Source organism: Rattus norvegicus, chromosome 6 (assembly GCF_036323735.1).
Source record: "Rattus norvegicus strain BN/NHsdMcwi chromosome 6, GRCr8, whole genome shotgun sequence".
Lineage (NCBI taxonomy): Eukaryota > Metazoa > Chordata > Mammalia > Rodentia > Muridae > Rattus > Rattus norvegicus.
The window spans coordinates 33,503,328-33,519,960 of NC_086024.1; the positions used below are offsets into that span (position 1 = coordinate 33,503,328).

The window sequence follows — 16,633 nt, forward strand, 5'->3', positions numbered from 1 at the left end:
GGTCCATCATATATTGCTGGGAATATATAATGAAATGGTAGTTGCTGTGGGGAATGTCTTTGCTGGTTTCCCAAAAAGTTATGTATTTGACCCAGCGAGTCCAAGCCTATGTTACGAGAGAACTTACTGGAAACATGTTCAAACAGAAAGTTAAACACAAATGTTCCTGGGAACAATGTTCATAACAAGACACTAGGAGACAATCCAAACGTGAAGCCACTGATGAAATAGCATGTGGTAGCCAAGCACTGTGCAGGATTTCATCATAAACAGGATGGAGCAGGGACTAGACGGGTGCCTGCTGCTCTTCCAGGAGGAAGTTCAGTTCCCAGCATACACATCAGGTAGCTTAAAAGCACCCCAGCTCCAGGGAACCTAACACCTCCTTCTGGCCTGCACAAACACCTGTGCACATGTAATGTATAATTTAGAAGACCAGGAAGTAATACATGGTAAAACATGGATGAAACTTGAAAGTATTATTCCACGTGAAAGAAGCCAGTCACAAAGGGTCATATATTACATATGACTCATCCATATAAATGCCCAGAATATGCGAATCCACAGAGTTAGAAATAGATTACTGTTACCAATAACTAGGAGGCAAAGAAAGAAGAGTGACTGTCAATGAATATAGTTGCTTTTCAGGAACGATGAAAACACAATAGAATTAAGAAAGTGGTAGAAATTATATATCCTTATGAACAGGCTGAAAAGGCTAATGAATCATAGACTTTAAAGAAGCGATTGGTATGGTTTATGAATTATATCTCAATATTAAAATCTCAATAATAAAGAACCTAATTTTAAAAAGAAATATTTGAACAAACATCACCAAAGAGATATATAAATTGCAAAGAAGGCTTGAAAAAATGCCCAACAATTGAAAACAAAATAAAAAAAAAATCTTCATTATTAATTGGCAGCTCCATAAAAAGTTAACTTAATTTACTGTATAACCAGTCATTCCACAACTAAATGTTACCCAAGGAAAATGAAAACATGTCTACACAATGACACAAATGTAATAGGTACAAAATGGAAACAACCAAATTGTTCATCAATACAATGGACAGATTGGGATAGAACCATTGAATAGAATAGCAGTTGTTTAAAAAGAAAAAAACAAGACTAGAATATATTGATACATATAACAGCATGGGTGAACTTCAAAAAAATAATTTTAAGTGAAAGAAACCAAATTATAAAAGAATACATTGGAGCCAGGCATAGTGGCACAGGATTCTAATCCCAGCACTCTGGAGGCAGAGGCAGGCAGATCTCTGATTTTCAGACCAGCCTGGTCTACAGATTAGGTTCCAGGACTACAAGGATTACTCAAGGAAACTCTGTCTCAAACAAACAAATCAAAACAAACAAAAAACAAAACGAAACAAAAAAGAATGCCTGAGTTTTCATTGCATATAAATAAGCAAAACCATGACAACAGAATGGTTACAGGAAATAAGGGAATTGTGAGGGGGTACCCCAATAGAACTCGATGAGAAAACTATAGAAATACTTAATATATTGGTTATCTTGATGCATAAAAATGGCTTCAGGAGCATATAAATGTTAAAATTTATCAAATCATGATTTTCAAGTGTATGTATTTATTTCATACTAATTATATCCGAATAAAACTCGTTTTAGTAGGTTTTGAACAGCTTTGCTAATATTGTTAAAATTTATAATCAATGGTTTATGATCCTATTTCTAGCTCTTAAATAAAGAGCAAAGTCGCTAAATAACAAAGTTAGTAGAGCGAAGGGGATAGGCTCTATCCAATATGGTAAAATAGAAGACGCCGAAACTTTGTACAAGGACCTCTGTAAACAAGAAACTCGGCAGCCATACAACTATACCTCCATAAAAGAAAGCGACTGTGGTTCCAACCATTCTTTGGAGCTCTTGAGCTTGGGAAACGTGTCAGTTACCGTATCATCTGGGTTCCTGTTTTTCATTATGGACAGCAAGTCACAGAGTCCCTAAAGAAAGCTAAAACATCATTTATTTTGTAATTAAAAATCACAATGATTGTCTCTTCTGTTTAATAGTCAACAACACATGACCTTGGGAATGCATGGGACGAGTCTTCGAAAACTGGCCATCCATGTTTCCCTTCCAGTTGGCTTCAAACAGGCCTCTCTTGAAACCCTCCTGACTAGGACTCTAGCTGCCAGCAGTTGTGTAGGTTTGATATGACATGGCTGTTCAGAGTTTCAAGCTACTGACAAATGAACTCTTGCAAGAAGGGAAGCTGGGACAAAATCCAGGCCTTCAAGCTCCGAGAGATCCAAAAGCCCTCCCGAGGCCCTGCATGTGAGGGAGAGGGGGTCTTGTGGGTCTGCGCCCAAGATGCATCTAGGGCACGAGGCCCGCTCACCAGGAGTACCCAGTCCTGATTCGCAGGCCTCTGACACAGACCGCGTGCGCGGGCTTCCACAGGCCCTTCAGCCCCCTCTGGCGGCCGGCAGACCCTTCGGCTCTCTGCACCGCAGTGAGCCCGCGGCTGGCCTCAGCTCGAGACCGTGGCTTTGGAACGCGCGGACGTTCGGGACTCTGTCTCCTGGACGCGGCCCCCACGCGGCCCTCGGCTACAGGGGAAGCCAAGAACGCGTGCACACCTCGTAGAACAGCACGGAGGAGGGCGGCCCTCAAGCCCTGGCCGGCCGCAGATCGAGAAAGAGGCTGTGTACCTGTCTCGCGCTAACAGGCAGCTGTCACAGCCAATCAGCTTTCCAGATCGGTGCTTCGCCTGCCCCTGGCGGAGCCTCGCCTTCTCTGTAGCCCTGGTACCCGGTGTTTAGTTCCCGGCCTCCCCGACTTTAGATTCAGTTAGGCTACCGGCCTCCCATCAATCAGTTCTCAGAAGGGAGCGGCAGGAGAGTCGTTCGCCTTACTAGGTACCTGCGGTGAACGAGTGTTTGTGGCAGTTGACCCTATGAGGGCCGTCCAAGATGGCAGCCCATGAGCAGGAAATGTAGCTCCAAAGAGCTTCCAAGGCGGTCTTAGAGCTCAGGTTTGCTGACCAGTGTCTTGTCTACAGCGTTGATGCTGGCCAAGGAGGAGGAATGAAAAAATTACCTTTTTTAAGTCATTGGTGCACCTTAAGTGGTTTTGAAATTTTGTGGATAACTGGTTGCTTTTTTTTGTTTTTACTTTATTTTACTTTTATTTATTTGTTTGTTCATTTTTGCGGGGCTGAGAACTGAGTGGAGGATTTTACATACCCAGCTCTACCGCCAAAAATTATTCTCAGATCTTTATTTTTTTTAAGACAGGGTCTCTCTGGCCTTGAACTTGTGACCTTCCTGTCCTTAGAGTACCCAAAGTAATAGGCATGGACTTTTTGTTTTTAAATCTCAGATAAATCATTATTAAATAGCTAAAAATATTGAGGCTCTGATTTTTTTTTTCAAACTCTATAAGCCACTCTGTGAATTCTGATTTTTCTATAATAGTTTTTCTTTCCCTCTGAGTATTGGTGAACACTGGATGATGGACCACCATTTTCACTCGTCCAACATTTTAAAGGACACACACTGAAAATAAAACTGAAGCGTCAGAAGCACTTGAATTCTCACTCGTGGACTCTTCAACTACTGTTTCCTGTTCAGAGCTGAGGAAGCATGAGTCACTTGCAAAACTTACTGTTAGATACCCTACTGGGGACGAAGCATGTGGACGGTGCAGCCCTCATCAAACTCCAAGAAAAGACCCTGTGTGTGACATCACCAGGATTTAGTGTAAGAGGGGGAAAGCTTTTTTTTTTTTAATATTTTTTAGGTTAGCATACAAAGTGTTGATTTTTTCATATGTCATCTTCATGTGTGTGTTGTAAGCTATGTAAAAAATCCGAACGTGTTCCAACAATGTCAGAATTTATTGAGTAATGATAAATTCACAAGGTACAATAGTTTCTGTGGCATCAGTTTCATACGTATGCCTCCTTTCCTGTGTGGGGTAAACACAGACTCTTTTATTCCTCTATCTTAATTACTAATAACAATTCTTGGATCACACACACACACACACACGCACACACATACACACACATACACAATTACAGAATGGCAATAAAGTGTTATGAAGCCACAGCAGAGGTCAAGAGTTTTCAGAAGTCCTGAAAAACAGGTCAGTTAGTAGAAATATCAGTAGATATTTTGATTATATTTACTAGTAAATTATCAGAACCAGAGCTTCAGGAAAGAATCTGGAGAAGCTGCAGTGATGACTTAGGCTCCTTCAGATCACAAGTTCGAGAGTGAGGCTGCAGAGTTGAAACCAACTCCAGGAACAAAGGGGCCAAGATGGTTCCAGACAGATTGATAGACAGACGAGAGAGGTCCAGGTCAGTAGGAACCAAAACCATCTCAGTGCTAGGCTTCTGCTTCTTTTTTTTTTTTTTTTTTTTTTTTGGTTCTTTTTTTCGGAGCTGGGGACCGAACCCAGGGCCTTGCGCTTCCTAGGTAAGCGCTCTACCACTGAGCTAAATCCCCAGCCCCAGGCTTCTGCTTCTTTATGGAGTCAGGTGAGGGAGACACTCCCATTCTTTGCTCTGTTATATATGGTAATTTCTTGGACCTGGTTTTTCTGATATAATTTTAATATGTCCATATGCCTCTACTGTTTCAGCATTCTCTCTAGTCCCAGAAATAAGTTATTTTTCAGTCTGTGTTGAGTGAGTGGTTCTGGATAGACCTGCTCTTGTTCATGTGTCCATCCAGTGGGAAGTCATCCTCCATCTTCAAAATGGAGTCTCTCAGAGCAAGGCACACTGAAAAACCACTGTTTTACAAAATATAGAGTAACTTGGGGTAAAGCGCAGCCTGCTGCTGTATGACATTATACCTTGTTTTGATTCATTCCCATCCCCAAGGCCCTTCTATTTACCTGCTCCTGCTTCAGCTGGTTCTCTTCCTCCCTTAATTCCTCTGTCTTCTTTTTTTTTTTTTTCTTTTTCTTTTTTTCGGAGTTGGGGACCGAACCCAGGGCCTTGCGCTTGCTAGGCAAACGCTCTACCACTGAGCTAAATCCCCAACCCCCCTCTGTCTTCTTATGTGCATTCCATTATCCTGTTTCCTTAAGAGATCTTCCTCCCCTCTTATGATAGTTTGCCGTAAGTAAATGTATACATACACATAACTGTAAAGATTTGTTTGATGTATATGGGTATTTTGTCTGCATGTACGTTCAGGCACCATGTGCATGCAGTGCCCACAGAGGACAAAAGAGGGCTTCAGATCTCTAGAACTAGACAGTGGGTGGGCAGTGGGAACTGAACCTGGGCTCTCTGCAAAAGCAACAAGTGATCTTACATGCTGAAAACCATCTCTCCAGCCTCATCCACACAATTTTAAATCTAGGTTTCATATATAAAAGAAAATGTGGTAATTTTCTTTCCAAGTCTGGTTTATTAACCCTTAACACAATGATTTTTTTCCTACAAATGTCATGACTTTCTTTTTCTTTTCTTTTTCCCCCTGAAACAGGGTCTCATTATGTAGACCAGGCTGGCCTCAAACTCTCAGAGATCTGCCTGCCGCTACTTCCCAAGTGCTAGGATTAAAGGCATGTTGCACCATTTCCAGCCACTTCAATTTCTTTATGGCTATATAAAATTGCATTGTGTATGTGTACTCAGTTTCTTTATCCATTGATCTAGTGACAGGTGTCTAGGTAGGTTCCATTTCCCAGCTGTTGTGGGAACTACAGCAGTAAACACCTACATGTGCCTGCCTCTGCTAACAGGTTGGTTTTGTTGATTCAGAGTCCTTCAGTTATATGTACCCAAGAGTGGTATAGCTAGGTCACATAGTAGTTCTAGGTGCAGCTTTGGGAACTTCTGTGCAGATTACCATAGTGACCGCATAAGTTTGCCTCCATGGCAGCAGTGAATTGAGTTCCTCCTCTCTTTACTCATGGCCTTGCCAGCTCTTGTTGTCATTTGTCTTCTGCTTTATTTTCTATTTTTATTTTATATTTTCATATACTTGAGGACAGTCTGCAACTTGTTAGGTATCCAAGATACCTCCTACCTCCACCTCCCAAGTGCTAAGACTATACTCATGGAGAACCTGGTTTATGCAGTGCTGAGGACCAAGCCCAGAGCTTTGGCATGCTAAACAAATACTCCGTCTGTTAGCTACACCCCTGCCCTCATTTTTTTGTTGTTGTTTTCTTGATATTTATTCTGACTGGTATATGATGGTCTCAAAGCAGGAGATTTTTTTCTAATTCCTATTTTGTGTATGAATGTTTTAACTATACTTATCTATGTGTGCCACATGCCTGCCTTGTGTCTTCAGAATTCAGAAGGTTTGTATCCCCTAGAACTGTAAGCCAACAAAGAGGTACTGGGAACTGAATCTAGATCCTCCCCCGTGAGCAACAAGTATTCTTAACCACTGAGACATCTCTCCAGAACTATTATTTTCATTTATGTGTATGTGTGTATATAAAGGGCTTCAAAACCTCTGGAGCTGGAGTCCTAGGCAGTTAATGAACCACCTGACATGGACAGTGGGAACTCAACTCCTGACCTTTGGAAGAGTACAAGTGCTTTCAAGTACTGAGCCATCTTTTTAGCCCCTCAGAGTTCTCATTTCAGATTTGTTTTGGGGGGCCGGGTTGGAGGGGGGTGGTATCAAGATGGTTTCTCTGTGTATTCCTAGCTGTCCTAGGACTCACTTTATAAACCAGGCTGGCCTCGAACTCATAAAGATCCATCTGCCTCTGCCTCCTTAATGCTGAAATTAAAGACATTAAGCACCACTGCCAGGCTCAAAGCAGTTTTTAACTTGCATCTCTCTGATAGCTAAATCTTCTGTATCTCTCTCAGGAATCACTTACTCAGTTGAATGGTTGGTTGGGTGACTGGGTGATTTGGGGGTGTTGGTGTTCTGAGATTTGAAGTTCTTTATGTACCTTTGCTGTGTCAATCACTGTCCCATGTGTGGCTGGTGGTTATTTTGTTTCCTAGTCCATCACTTTGCTCAGTGAAGGTTTCCCCTGCTGTACATAACTTTTCAGTTTCATGCCACCCCACTTGTGGGTCCCCGAGGTAGTTCCATGTGCTGCTACTGGAATCCTTTTCTGACAGCCTCTTCCTGAAGGTATGACTTTTCGATGAAAAGGACTGTTCTGATAAGCAGTGCCTTAGGATTCTGGACCACACAGCCATAACCATCAGTGATTCTGTAACCGTCATGGAAGAGCAGCCGTAGAGAATGCATGATAGGATAGGTATGGCTGTTGGCTAACACAGTCTTATGCAAGTCATGTCATGGCGGCACGTCACAAAATGCGAACCAAGCTGGGCCGTGGTGGCAAGCACCTTTAATCACTCAGGAGGCAGAGGCAGGAGGATCTCCTGGGAGTTTGAAGCCAGCCTGTGTAAAAGTAACTTATTCTCCCATTGTGATTGAAGTCTTGGAGGCTTACTTCCTCCGTTGGCTAACCTGGGCCTAGTCCTGGAAGTTTCTAGCTTCCCTATAATCTAATCTAGGCCTGAAATGTTCCCAGCCTCTCAGACGTTCTGCTGAATAAGTCTCTCTTGTTCTTTCTTACCTCTGACCGGCTAAACTCAACTGTTCAGGCACAAACTCCTCTCCGTGCTGACTGATTCAATCTGGCTTTTCTCTCAACCTCTGAATTGCTTTGCCAGCCAGAGCTATTAAAGGTCCGTGCTAAAGGCTGAGTCACACCACAACTAGAAACAGGTTCAAATATCCTGTACCAAGCCTGTTCTACAGAGTGAGTTCCAGGACAGCCAGGGCGTCACAGAAAAAAACGCTGCCTCGAAAACATAACAACAAAACAAACACTAAGCAAACAAACGAAAAAGTGAAAACCATTCCCAGCCCTTGGGGGGAAATGTCCAGTGTCCTGCTCTTCTGACTTGGCCTATTTCAACCTCTACAGGTAATGCCATGTGATGTTCGAACACTTTTGAATGGATTTGCCAAAAACCCATTATTAACCCGAAGGGAAGGGTTGTATTTCAGGGAAAAGGATTACAAATGTGTCCGGGCAGATGACTGTTCTCTCTATGCTAAGAAGGTAAGTATCCAAGGTTTGAAGACAGATGGGTAAAAAAAAAAAAAAAAAAAAAAAAAAAAAAAAAAAAAAAAAAAAAACTTAATAATTTTACTTCAATATTCTTTACCCCTCCTGATGCTCTCTGCAAAACGGAATAAGATCATTACTTCCTTGAGTCATTTAGATAGCAACCCAGTGACAGGAAGACGTATCTGAAAATAGAGTGGATGAGGATGGACCTCAAGGGTAGAGAGCTTGCCTAGCATGTGCAGAGCTCTGGATCTGATGTCCTGCACTGAAATTAGGTAAAGAAAAAGAAAGCATTCTCAGCAAGGTATGTTGGCTGTTGTAAATACTTATTCTGGAATCTGTGAACTGAACTATCTCTTTCTGAACCTTCATGGACCACAACCTGCTTAGCTTGGGTCCCAAAACCCTGACGAGGGCAGTGAGAGAAGGAAGACAGACACGGAGAGGCATACTGTAAAGCTGGGGTCATGTGGGAGTGTTTAAACACATTGCAAAAGTGTGTGCCTCTGTTAGACACCAGGCTGCTATATCAGACACAGAGGTGGGCAAAGGATACTTGTTAGGGGCCTAAATCAGCCCAGAATACATAGTTATTGGGTTCTGAACCTATAACACTCCAACCTCTGCATGGACTGTGGAGTTCTAATCTGTCAGTGTACAGTTCTTTCCAGAAACTTTTCTTCACAATACACCTGATGTTAGCACAAAAAAAACTGAAGCTTTCTTTCAGAAAACAGTACTAAATTTCTAAAAAGGAGTGGGAGATTAAAACAGAAATACATGAATACAAAGAAGTCAAAAAGTAGGGTTTTTGTTTGCTGTTTTTTAAGTGTCTGGGGGTAACCGCTGATCTTGCAGTCAGGACCACAGGCAGAGTGCTCTGTTTTCTTCTTTATCTAGGAGAACACTGGTGTGGTGGTGGTGAAGACCCACATGTATCTTCTGGTGGCAACCTACACTGCAGGCATGTATCCTAGTGTCTGCGTGGAAGCCACAGAGAAGCTGGGTAAGTTTGCTTCACATTAAGCTTTGAGACCCTACTCAAACTAGCCTGAGGAGAAAGGAAGATTTTCCTGGGGAATCTAGAGGTAGCCTACATAACCACGGAAAGTTCTGAGCACTGGGGAGCCATGGAAAATGCAGCTGCCACGGGTCAGGGCACTGTGAGAGTCTGTCTTGTCTCTGCTTCTAAGTGAGTCAGCTTTGATCTATCCCTTTGCAATGCAGCTGCTTCCTTCCCTGGCATGGTATCATGGTGAAGTCTCCCTGACTTCCTCTGAGGACCCTGGTTTGTGTTATCTAGTTTATCCCTACTCCTACCCCCACATCAGTAAGCTATGCAAGAGAGATGGGCAGGCGTGCAGAGAGGAAGCAAGTTAAAAAGCGAATAAGTATGTGTTAGGGACCCGCTGTGTAGGAAGAAGCTGCTAGTAGAGAAGCAGCCATCTTGTTAGTGTCCCCTTCCCTGGTTTAAATTTGTCTAAATTAAGTAGCAAATCATTTTATGTTTTATTTTACATCTATTTTGAGTTTCTAATGACAGCAGAATTGCTCAAAACAGTCATTTGAAATAGGAGGGGCTTCTAGCAAGAAAAGTAGCTATTCATTCATTCATTCATTTATTCATTCATTCATTTTTGCAGCAAATAACTATGGTGTCCAATCATGTACCCATCTCAGACCAAAGCTGCATAAGACATACCCTCTACCTCCCATGCCTCTGTGAATGTCATCATACCTGCCAAATATACATTCCTGTTCTGTCCATGCTCCTCACATCTGGTTAGCACATCATGGAAAGTCCAAGTCAGACCCTGACTTCCACTGTGCTGTATTTTATCCACACTGCCATTGCTATTCCTGTTAGAGATCTCTGTGAATCTGGATTATGAACCAAGAAGGCAACATGCCTTCTTAATCATCCTCCCATCTGGTACCTAACACAGCACCTGATTTTGATGAACACAAGTGGATGACTTCTACCTAACAGAATCTAGTGAGCTAACCCCAAATGCATCTGTGAGAAATTAAGTACCAGAAAAGAGGCCCAGTTTCAGCAGAGTAGGAGTAGAAACCAGCAGAGGCCTATAATTTGAGCTACTGTATCTCATTAAAGCATTCATAATGAAAGTAGGAAGACAGGCCATTGAGCTGTGGTCAATAAGCCTATGGGCTCAGACTCAAGGCTCATTCCATTGAGAAGACCAGAAAGTTCCGACTTGGTTATAATGAAGATTCTATGGCTTCCTTTTCCTCTTCCATGGCTACAAAAGACTCCAAAGAATAATACAACTGACACTGCCAGTTAGAGCCCACTGTTGTAGGAAAGTACCTGGAATGTTAGAAGGGTTTGGATCCTAAGGGATGGGCCAAGCTGCCACCCAACTGCTTGTATCTCAAAAAACTATGCTTCCTTCATCACTCCTCTCTCTCTCTCTCTCCCTTTTTATATCCCTCTTCCCTCCCTTTTTTTCTAGGATGGGTTTTGCTATGTACTCCAGACTGGGCGACTGGGCTCAAGCCTGCAGTCCTCCCGCTTTAGCCCACTAAATTCTGGGAAGACAGGCACACGCTGTGTCAAACAACTATGTTTGTTTCTATCAAAAATTATGTGACTATTAGAGAAATTTTGAGAAACAAAGAATCATGGTGGTTAATTTATTTTTTATTCTCTGGGTGTACTAGCATACACCTTTATTCCCAGCACTCAGCAAGAGAGATGAGCAAATCCCAGTGAGTTCAAGGCCAGACTGATCTACATAGCTAGTTTCAAGGCAGCCAGAGTTATAGGGTGAGACCCTGTCTCAAAATTGTTTGTATTACAGAAGATTCTAACAGCATGCCTCAGTGACAGCTTTAAGAAGTTAAGGGGTGGGGTTGGGGATTTAGCTCAGTGGTAGAGCGCTTACCTAGGAAGCGCAAGGCCCTGGGTTCGGTCCCCAGCTCTGAAAAAAAGAACAAAAAAAAAAAAAAGAAAGAAAGAAAGAAAGAAAAGAAAAAAAAGAAAAGAGGTTAAGGGGTGAATAACGCTTCACTTCCTCATACAAGTCAGGCAGGCTTACTTTTCAACAACAACTTGGGGGGGGGGGTCAGATGGATTGGTATAATGTTATCTGCTAATTCTAGGACTTCAGTTTTCAAAAATTAGTATGAAATTATTAAACATCCTATGAGTCAATCTAGACAACTAAATGTCCTAGTTCCTTAATGGGAAAGTTGCCAAGATCTTAACTGAATCCACATGTAAGGAGGAATCAGGCTCTGTGTTTTGACATCTACATGGAAAGAAGCAGATATTTCATGGTTGGGTATTTTCTTTATTTTCATAAGAACATCATCTAAGACCCTACTGCCAGATTTATAACATAGATGAATAGAGATATATAATTCATTTTACTGAATTTGCCTAGCAGTAATTCTTATCATAAGTTAAGTTTTTAAAGGTCTTTTGTATTTGTTTTTGCTTTTTGAAACAAAGCTAGCCTTGCTATGTAGCCCTGACTGGCCGAGAACACTATGCAGATTAGACTGGCCTTGAACTTGATGTGATGTCTCTGCTTCTAACTCCCAAGTGCTGGCCTTACAGGAGTGTGCCACCACACCCGACTAAGTCTCCTGACTCTTGCCTGCTCTCCCACCATTTGCATGTGTCATGACTGCAGCAGAGGAAGGCCAATGGAGTAATATACAGCAGTTGGCTTAAGAAAACAAGTAGAATTTTTGATGAATGAAGCACAGCTTTCGATTTTTTCTTATTAACATGTTTTTAATGGAGTGCTATTGACCAAGTTTAAATGTAGGTATAACCCAGTCATAAGGACCAGGCAGTAGGTTCTACTGTTCCTTCAGCCCTCCCCATCCACTCTGGGGATAGCTATGTGCACCTTTATTCTCCACATGGAGAACCATCATTCTCTAGAGATGATCAATATCTGTACAACTATGAAATAGAATTGAGGAATGCTTATGTCTGTCTCTCCTAGTAGACACAGACCTGTGTTTTAACTCTCCCATTATCCGTGTAGTGTCACTGCATAGCATGGAGCCAACACATCGTAGTCACCTAACATGGTTCATTGGAAAATGAATGAACTGTATTGCAATGGTAGTCCACTGCTCATAAATTATTAACGTGCTGTGTTTTCTTTCAGGAGAGTATCTAAGAAAAAAAGGAAACTAAGACATCAGATAACTAGTGAAGACGACTTCGTTGTTTTAGAAAAAAATGTATAGATCCTTAAGAAAAATATTTTGTGGTTGAAAATAGTGTGGAAGATTAAAACAAAGACTGAGTTAAGGGAACAGGTTTTCTGATTTCAGATCATCCTCTCTGGCTGGAAGGACCTAACCAGCTTGTTCCTTTTCTTTAAGCATTGGTCACAGACATGACACCTGAGTGCATTTATGGTTTTTCATAGGGCAAGTCCACTGAGAGTCTTACCTCCAAGTCCCCATACATCTTGCCAGATATGCCAAGAACATAGGCCCTGGCCATTCATGTGTGAACCGCGTGCACGTCGAAGTTAGAGGGCAGCCATGGGAGTCACTTCTCTTCTTCTGGGTGATGGGAGTGGAACTCAGGCCATAAGGCTTGGTGGCAAGTAAACCCACTGAGCCATCTCATGAGTTCCCAGAACCACTCTGCACCTAGGCCATGTCAGTCTCGTGCCTCCTTAAGTTTAAAGTAATGCCTGTAGAAAAAACCTGCTAAGTGCTTTCTGTCAAAGAAGGGGAGTTCCTGATTCAGTGCCCCTTTATTAAAACATAGACCACAGTGCATGTGTGGTGGCCCTCTTGTTCTTAGCAGGCATGTGGGACTGTGGGGAAGCACGCACTATAAAGACACCCGATAATGAACTACTAATCAGTACTGGACGGGCACTCTCTGTCTTAACCTCAGGAATCTGATACTCTTCATCACTATAACGACCTTCCCAAACTCTGGAGGCTTCTGACTTCACCTCCCTCACTGCTTCTGAGTCCAAGTCTTAGTAAGGCAGAATGGCTACCGAGAAACCTTTCTGAGCAGGTCTGTTGACCACCTGCTACATGATGATCAGGAAAATAAGAGAGAGAAAGCCTGTCTTCATAATTAGGGTTCTGTTCTGCTATAGACACTGAAAGGGAAGCATCTCTCTTTCCCTGACAGCAGACCCAGGCAGGCTGCTCAGTGCACCCTTCCTCAGTGCACCCTTCCTCAGTGCACCCTCCCTCAGTGCACCCTTCCTCAGTGACCCTTCCTCACAGGACCCTTCTTCACAGCACCCTTCCTCACAGGACCCTTCCTCACAGCACCCTTCCCTCAGTGACCCTTCCTCACAGCACCCTTCCTCACAGCACCCTTCCTCACAGCACCCTTCCTCACAGCACCCTTCCTCAAAGCACCTTTAAGCATTGCTTCTAGGAAGGCAGTGGTCTGGTGCTTTGACAAGAGAGGGCTTAGGAAGCACAAATTTAACTCTGCTTTGGCCAGATTGAATTGCCATGATTCTTAATGATAATGACCATTTAGGTGACTACATTGTTCTCAGGTCCCTCTACCGTGTACTTTAAATGGGCCCAAAGGGACATGTGATGGCTCTCTAAATATGTAAGAAACCTGATTCCACATATGAGTCTTGTAAACAAAATGTCTAGATGCACACAGACTAGTTGGGACTCAGTCAGAGGGTGAATCATTATGACGGATACCCCAGTTACACAGTGAGTATACACAGAGGCTCTGGCACCCGGGGAGGTACCCTTAGACTTCAGGGGTTGGGGAAGTGGGAGCTTTTTAAATTATTTTGTCTCCTAGATCTAGTGCCAAATCTTTCAAGATAATTGGTGTAACTTTCTAGCTTTGATAGAGTAAAATCACTCTTAACCCCTTTGCAGTTTTGACACTGTCAGGCAGAAAGATAGATTGAGTGTTTTGAGTCCCAAATATATTCTATTCTGAGAAAAAAATATTTGATGACAAGAATATAGGCCCTGGCCATTCATGTACATCGAAGTAGGAAGGCAGCCATGGGAGTCAGTTCTCTTCTGGGTGATGGGAGTGGAACGCAGGCCATAAGGCCATAAGAAAATATCATTTTCAAATTTATTTTCTTTTTTTTTTTTCGGAGTTGGGGACCGAACACAGGGCCTTGAGCTTGCTAGGCAAGCGCTCTACCACTGAGCTAAATCCCCAACCCCTCAAATTTATTTTCTATTATCACCACCACCACCACCATCATCACCACCACCACCACCAATCATCATCATCATCATCATCATCATCATCATCATCATCATCACCATTGTGAGTGCCAGTGATACTGTCCGGTGAGGGACCGGAAGTCCCCTTTGAGTTCCCATATAATTCTTACATTAAGAGGGATGTGAGGGCAAAAGAAAAGCAGAACTTCATAATGATGTCCTCAGGACACATAGTCCTCGGGTGTCATGCCTGTCCATGAATTATAAAGGTATTTGTAATTCCTCCTGCAAGGGCACAGACCTCAGACGTTTGCATGAGCTTCCTGTTAACTCAGACCACGGGCATGCCCTGGCTGCTGTTAGGACCCCACTTCAGGCTTCAATATGGTCTGGGTCAGAGGACCACAAACACCGAAGTGGCCTCCAGGGGCAGCATGGACCATAGAGGTCTTTTGAGGAGGTCCAATCCAGAAAAATGAACCGTTCTTCATCTTGGACACCCTGTTGTTGCTCAGAACCAGGGTAATCTTGCTGCCGCACAACGTGTTCGAGTCTGTACAAGCTCCAGGCTGCTTTTAGGCCCTGCTCAGTAATGACAGTACCCATTTCTCCATCTATCAACATTCTCTCATACCTGCCACATCGCTAGATCCACCTCTCTCCACTGTGCACTCACTGCTTGGTTCCTCCACTCTCCCAGCGTTATTTGTTCATCACTGTAGGGAGTGGTTCTGATGCTAACGTCCTGTTCCTCAAGCAACCAATAAGCTGAGAGGAATAGGCTGGATTTCCGGTCCCAAAGGCAAGCCTCCAGACAGAGGAGAGAGAGGAGGATTTTTTGCCATGCTTCAGAGGGCAAAAAAGAGACCAGCCAGGTGAGCTCTTGGGCGAAGCAGCCATAGGCCACTTCCCCAGACAGGAGATTAGAAACGCCCAGCAACTGAGCTATAAGGCAGGTTGAAAACTAAATGAGTGTGTGTGTTTCATCCACGGATCCGAGGGAACCTGGGTGGTGACTGGTAGAATGGCTAGTTCCCAGGCATAAGGTGGGGTAGCAAAAAACACACTACATATCACAGTCACATTGAAAACTGCAGTGTGTCATATAACACACACACACACACACACACACACATATACATATATAAATCCAACAGCTTTACATGTGAATATTCACTGCAATGAGTTGTTGGTCTGGTTCAAGGTTTCTGAAGCATCATAAATACTGAACCATTATTAAGACTCTTCTCGGGTGTCCCATTAACCATAATCATGGTGATTCTGCTGCCAGGCAAGGTGTTCTGACTACCACACACCTCCCTGCCAGATGTCTATGACACCCAGGTGCTTGCTAGGTTCAATCTTTGTGTTTGTGAGCAGGGACAGCACTGCTGCTCCAGCATGCTCTCCGCCTCCTGGAGGGCAAGCATCGCACGATACAACTGCAGTGGCTCCATGTTGTGGGTCAGCGGGCCTCCGGCTGGCCTTATTCAGTAATCACAGGCATCTCCCTGTCCTCTGTACTGGCAGTCCATAGCTTATTGGGTACAATCTTTGTGACTGCAGCCTGCTGGCTGAGCTATAGATTCTTGAGTATAGATTCTTCATTGTCTTCCGTGTTCGTGAGCTCATGTTTTAAAAGCATCTTATAAGATTTGTCCCCCTTTTTTTAATCCTTAGTCGTTCTGAAGCTGTAGTGGGCTCTGCAGACTCCATTTCTGCTGCTGTGTCACCCTGCAGATTCTCCATGGATCTTGGGGTCCAGGAGTCAATCCACAAACCACACGAACACAGATCTCAGTCAGACAGGGATAGTTTATTGAGCACTCACCCCAGGATTGATCGACCAGGAGCAGACTGGGGAGCTGAAACTTAAGTCAAGATCCTATACGACTTTTTAAAGTCTGAAATCTATAAGCATCTGTGCCAAATTATGCACCAATCATGATTTATGGATAGAGGATATCCTTAGGAGCATGTCTTTGTTGTGCACTTATCCTGTTCTCATTGGCTGGGGTATTCAACTGTGGCAGGAGACTTGTCTTGCCTAACATTCACGTCTTAACTTGCCAACCAGGATATCAGTTACCTACATACATGTCTCTTTCTGCCTAGTAGGATGTCAGTTCCCAGGAAGGTCTTGGGAACTTAAACTTTATTCAACTCCTACTCAAAATGGAAGTCTTAATCTAAACAGGTACAGGTGTCTGTCTCTCTTATGCTGGAGCATCCCTGGGGCAGCTTATGAAAGCAATTACCATAAAGGCTCACACACAGGTGCAGGAGTGCTGCTAGGTTGGTTCAGGTCCAAGCTTATTATGACTACTTATACAAAGCAGTTCTGATTTCTACCGTCACTGGTTTCTAAGAACACAAA

The 16,633-nt window shown here is 43.2% G+C and overlaps 2 protein-coding genes across 25 annotated transcripts in view; one reads left to right on the forward strand and one right to left on the reverse strand.

Annotated features, from left to right (window-relative positions):
* Fam228b (family with sequence similarity 228, member B) overlaps positions 1-2,506 on the reverse strand; it is a 31,885-nt gene extending 29,379 nt beyond the window's left edge. For 20 of the 22 annotated variants that reach the window (XR_010052049.1, XR_005505743.2, XR_005505744.2 and 17 more), the window contains exons 1-2: positions 2,073-2,232; positions 1,866-1,988 (exon numbers count right to left, since the gene is read on the reverse strand). Coding sequence is in view for 9 of the 22 variants with exons in the window: in XM_063261377.1 (XP_063117447.1) it covers positions 1,866-1,988; positions 2,073-2,111 (162 nt within the window). In the remaining 13 variants the exon portion in view is untranslated. Of the gene's footprint in view, positions 1-1,865; positions 1,999-2,072; positions 2,233-2,386 lie in introns of those variants that run through there. The other 2 variants (NM_001419693.1, XM_063261375.1) reach the window with 2 other exon arrangements.
* A 243-nt stretch (positions 2,507-2,749) lies between these two features.
* Positions 2,750-12,836, forward strand: Pfn4 (profilin family, member 4). 3 transcript variants are annotated; one of them, XM_039112671.1, is made up of 5 exons: positions 2,769-2,906; positions 3,465-3,749; positions 7,927-8,064; positions 8,974-9,079; positions 12,225-12,375. In XM_039112671.1, exons 2-5 carry the CDS (start codon positions 3,633-3,635, stop codon positions 12,251-12,253), a joined length of 390 nt encoding a protein of 129 aa, XP_038968599.1. In that variant the 5' UTR covers positions 2,769-2,906; positions 3,465-3,632; the 3' UTR covers positions 12,254-12,375. The 3 variants fall into 3 exon arrangements, with proteins under 3 accessions (NP_001009503.1, XP_038968599.1, XP_038968600.1); XM_039112672.1 differs by having other exon boundaries at positions 3,483-3,749; NM_001009503.2 differs by having other exon boundaries at positions 2,750-3,749; positions 12,225-12,836.
* Positions 12,837-16,633: the final 3,797 nt, after the last annotated feature.

Coding starts and splice junctions, on each gene's coding strand:
- Pfn4 (NM_001009503.2), top strand. CDS start 3,633: ATGAGTCACTTGCAAAACTTACTGTTAGATACCCTACTGGGGACGAAG. Junction 3,750..7,926: donor TGACATCACCAGGATTTAGT/GTAAGAGGGGGA, acceptor CAACCTCTACAG/GTAATGCCATGTGATGTTCG. Junction 9,080..12,224: donor GGAAGCCACAGAGAAGCTGG/GTAAGTTTGCTT, acceptor GTTTTCTTTCAG/GAGAGTATCTAAGAAAAAAA.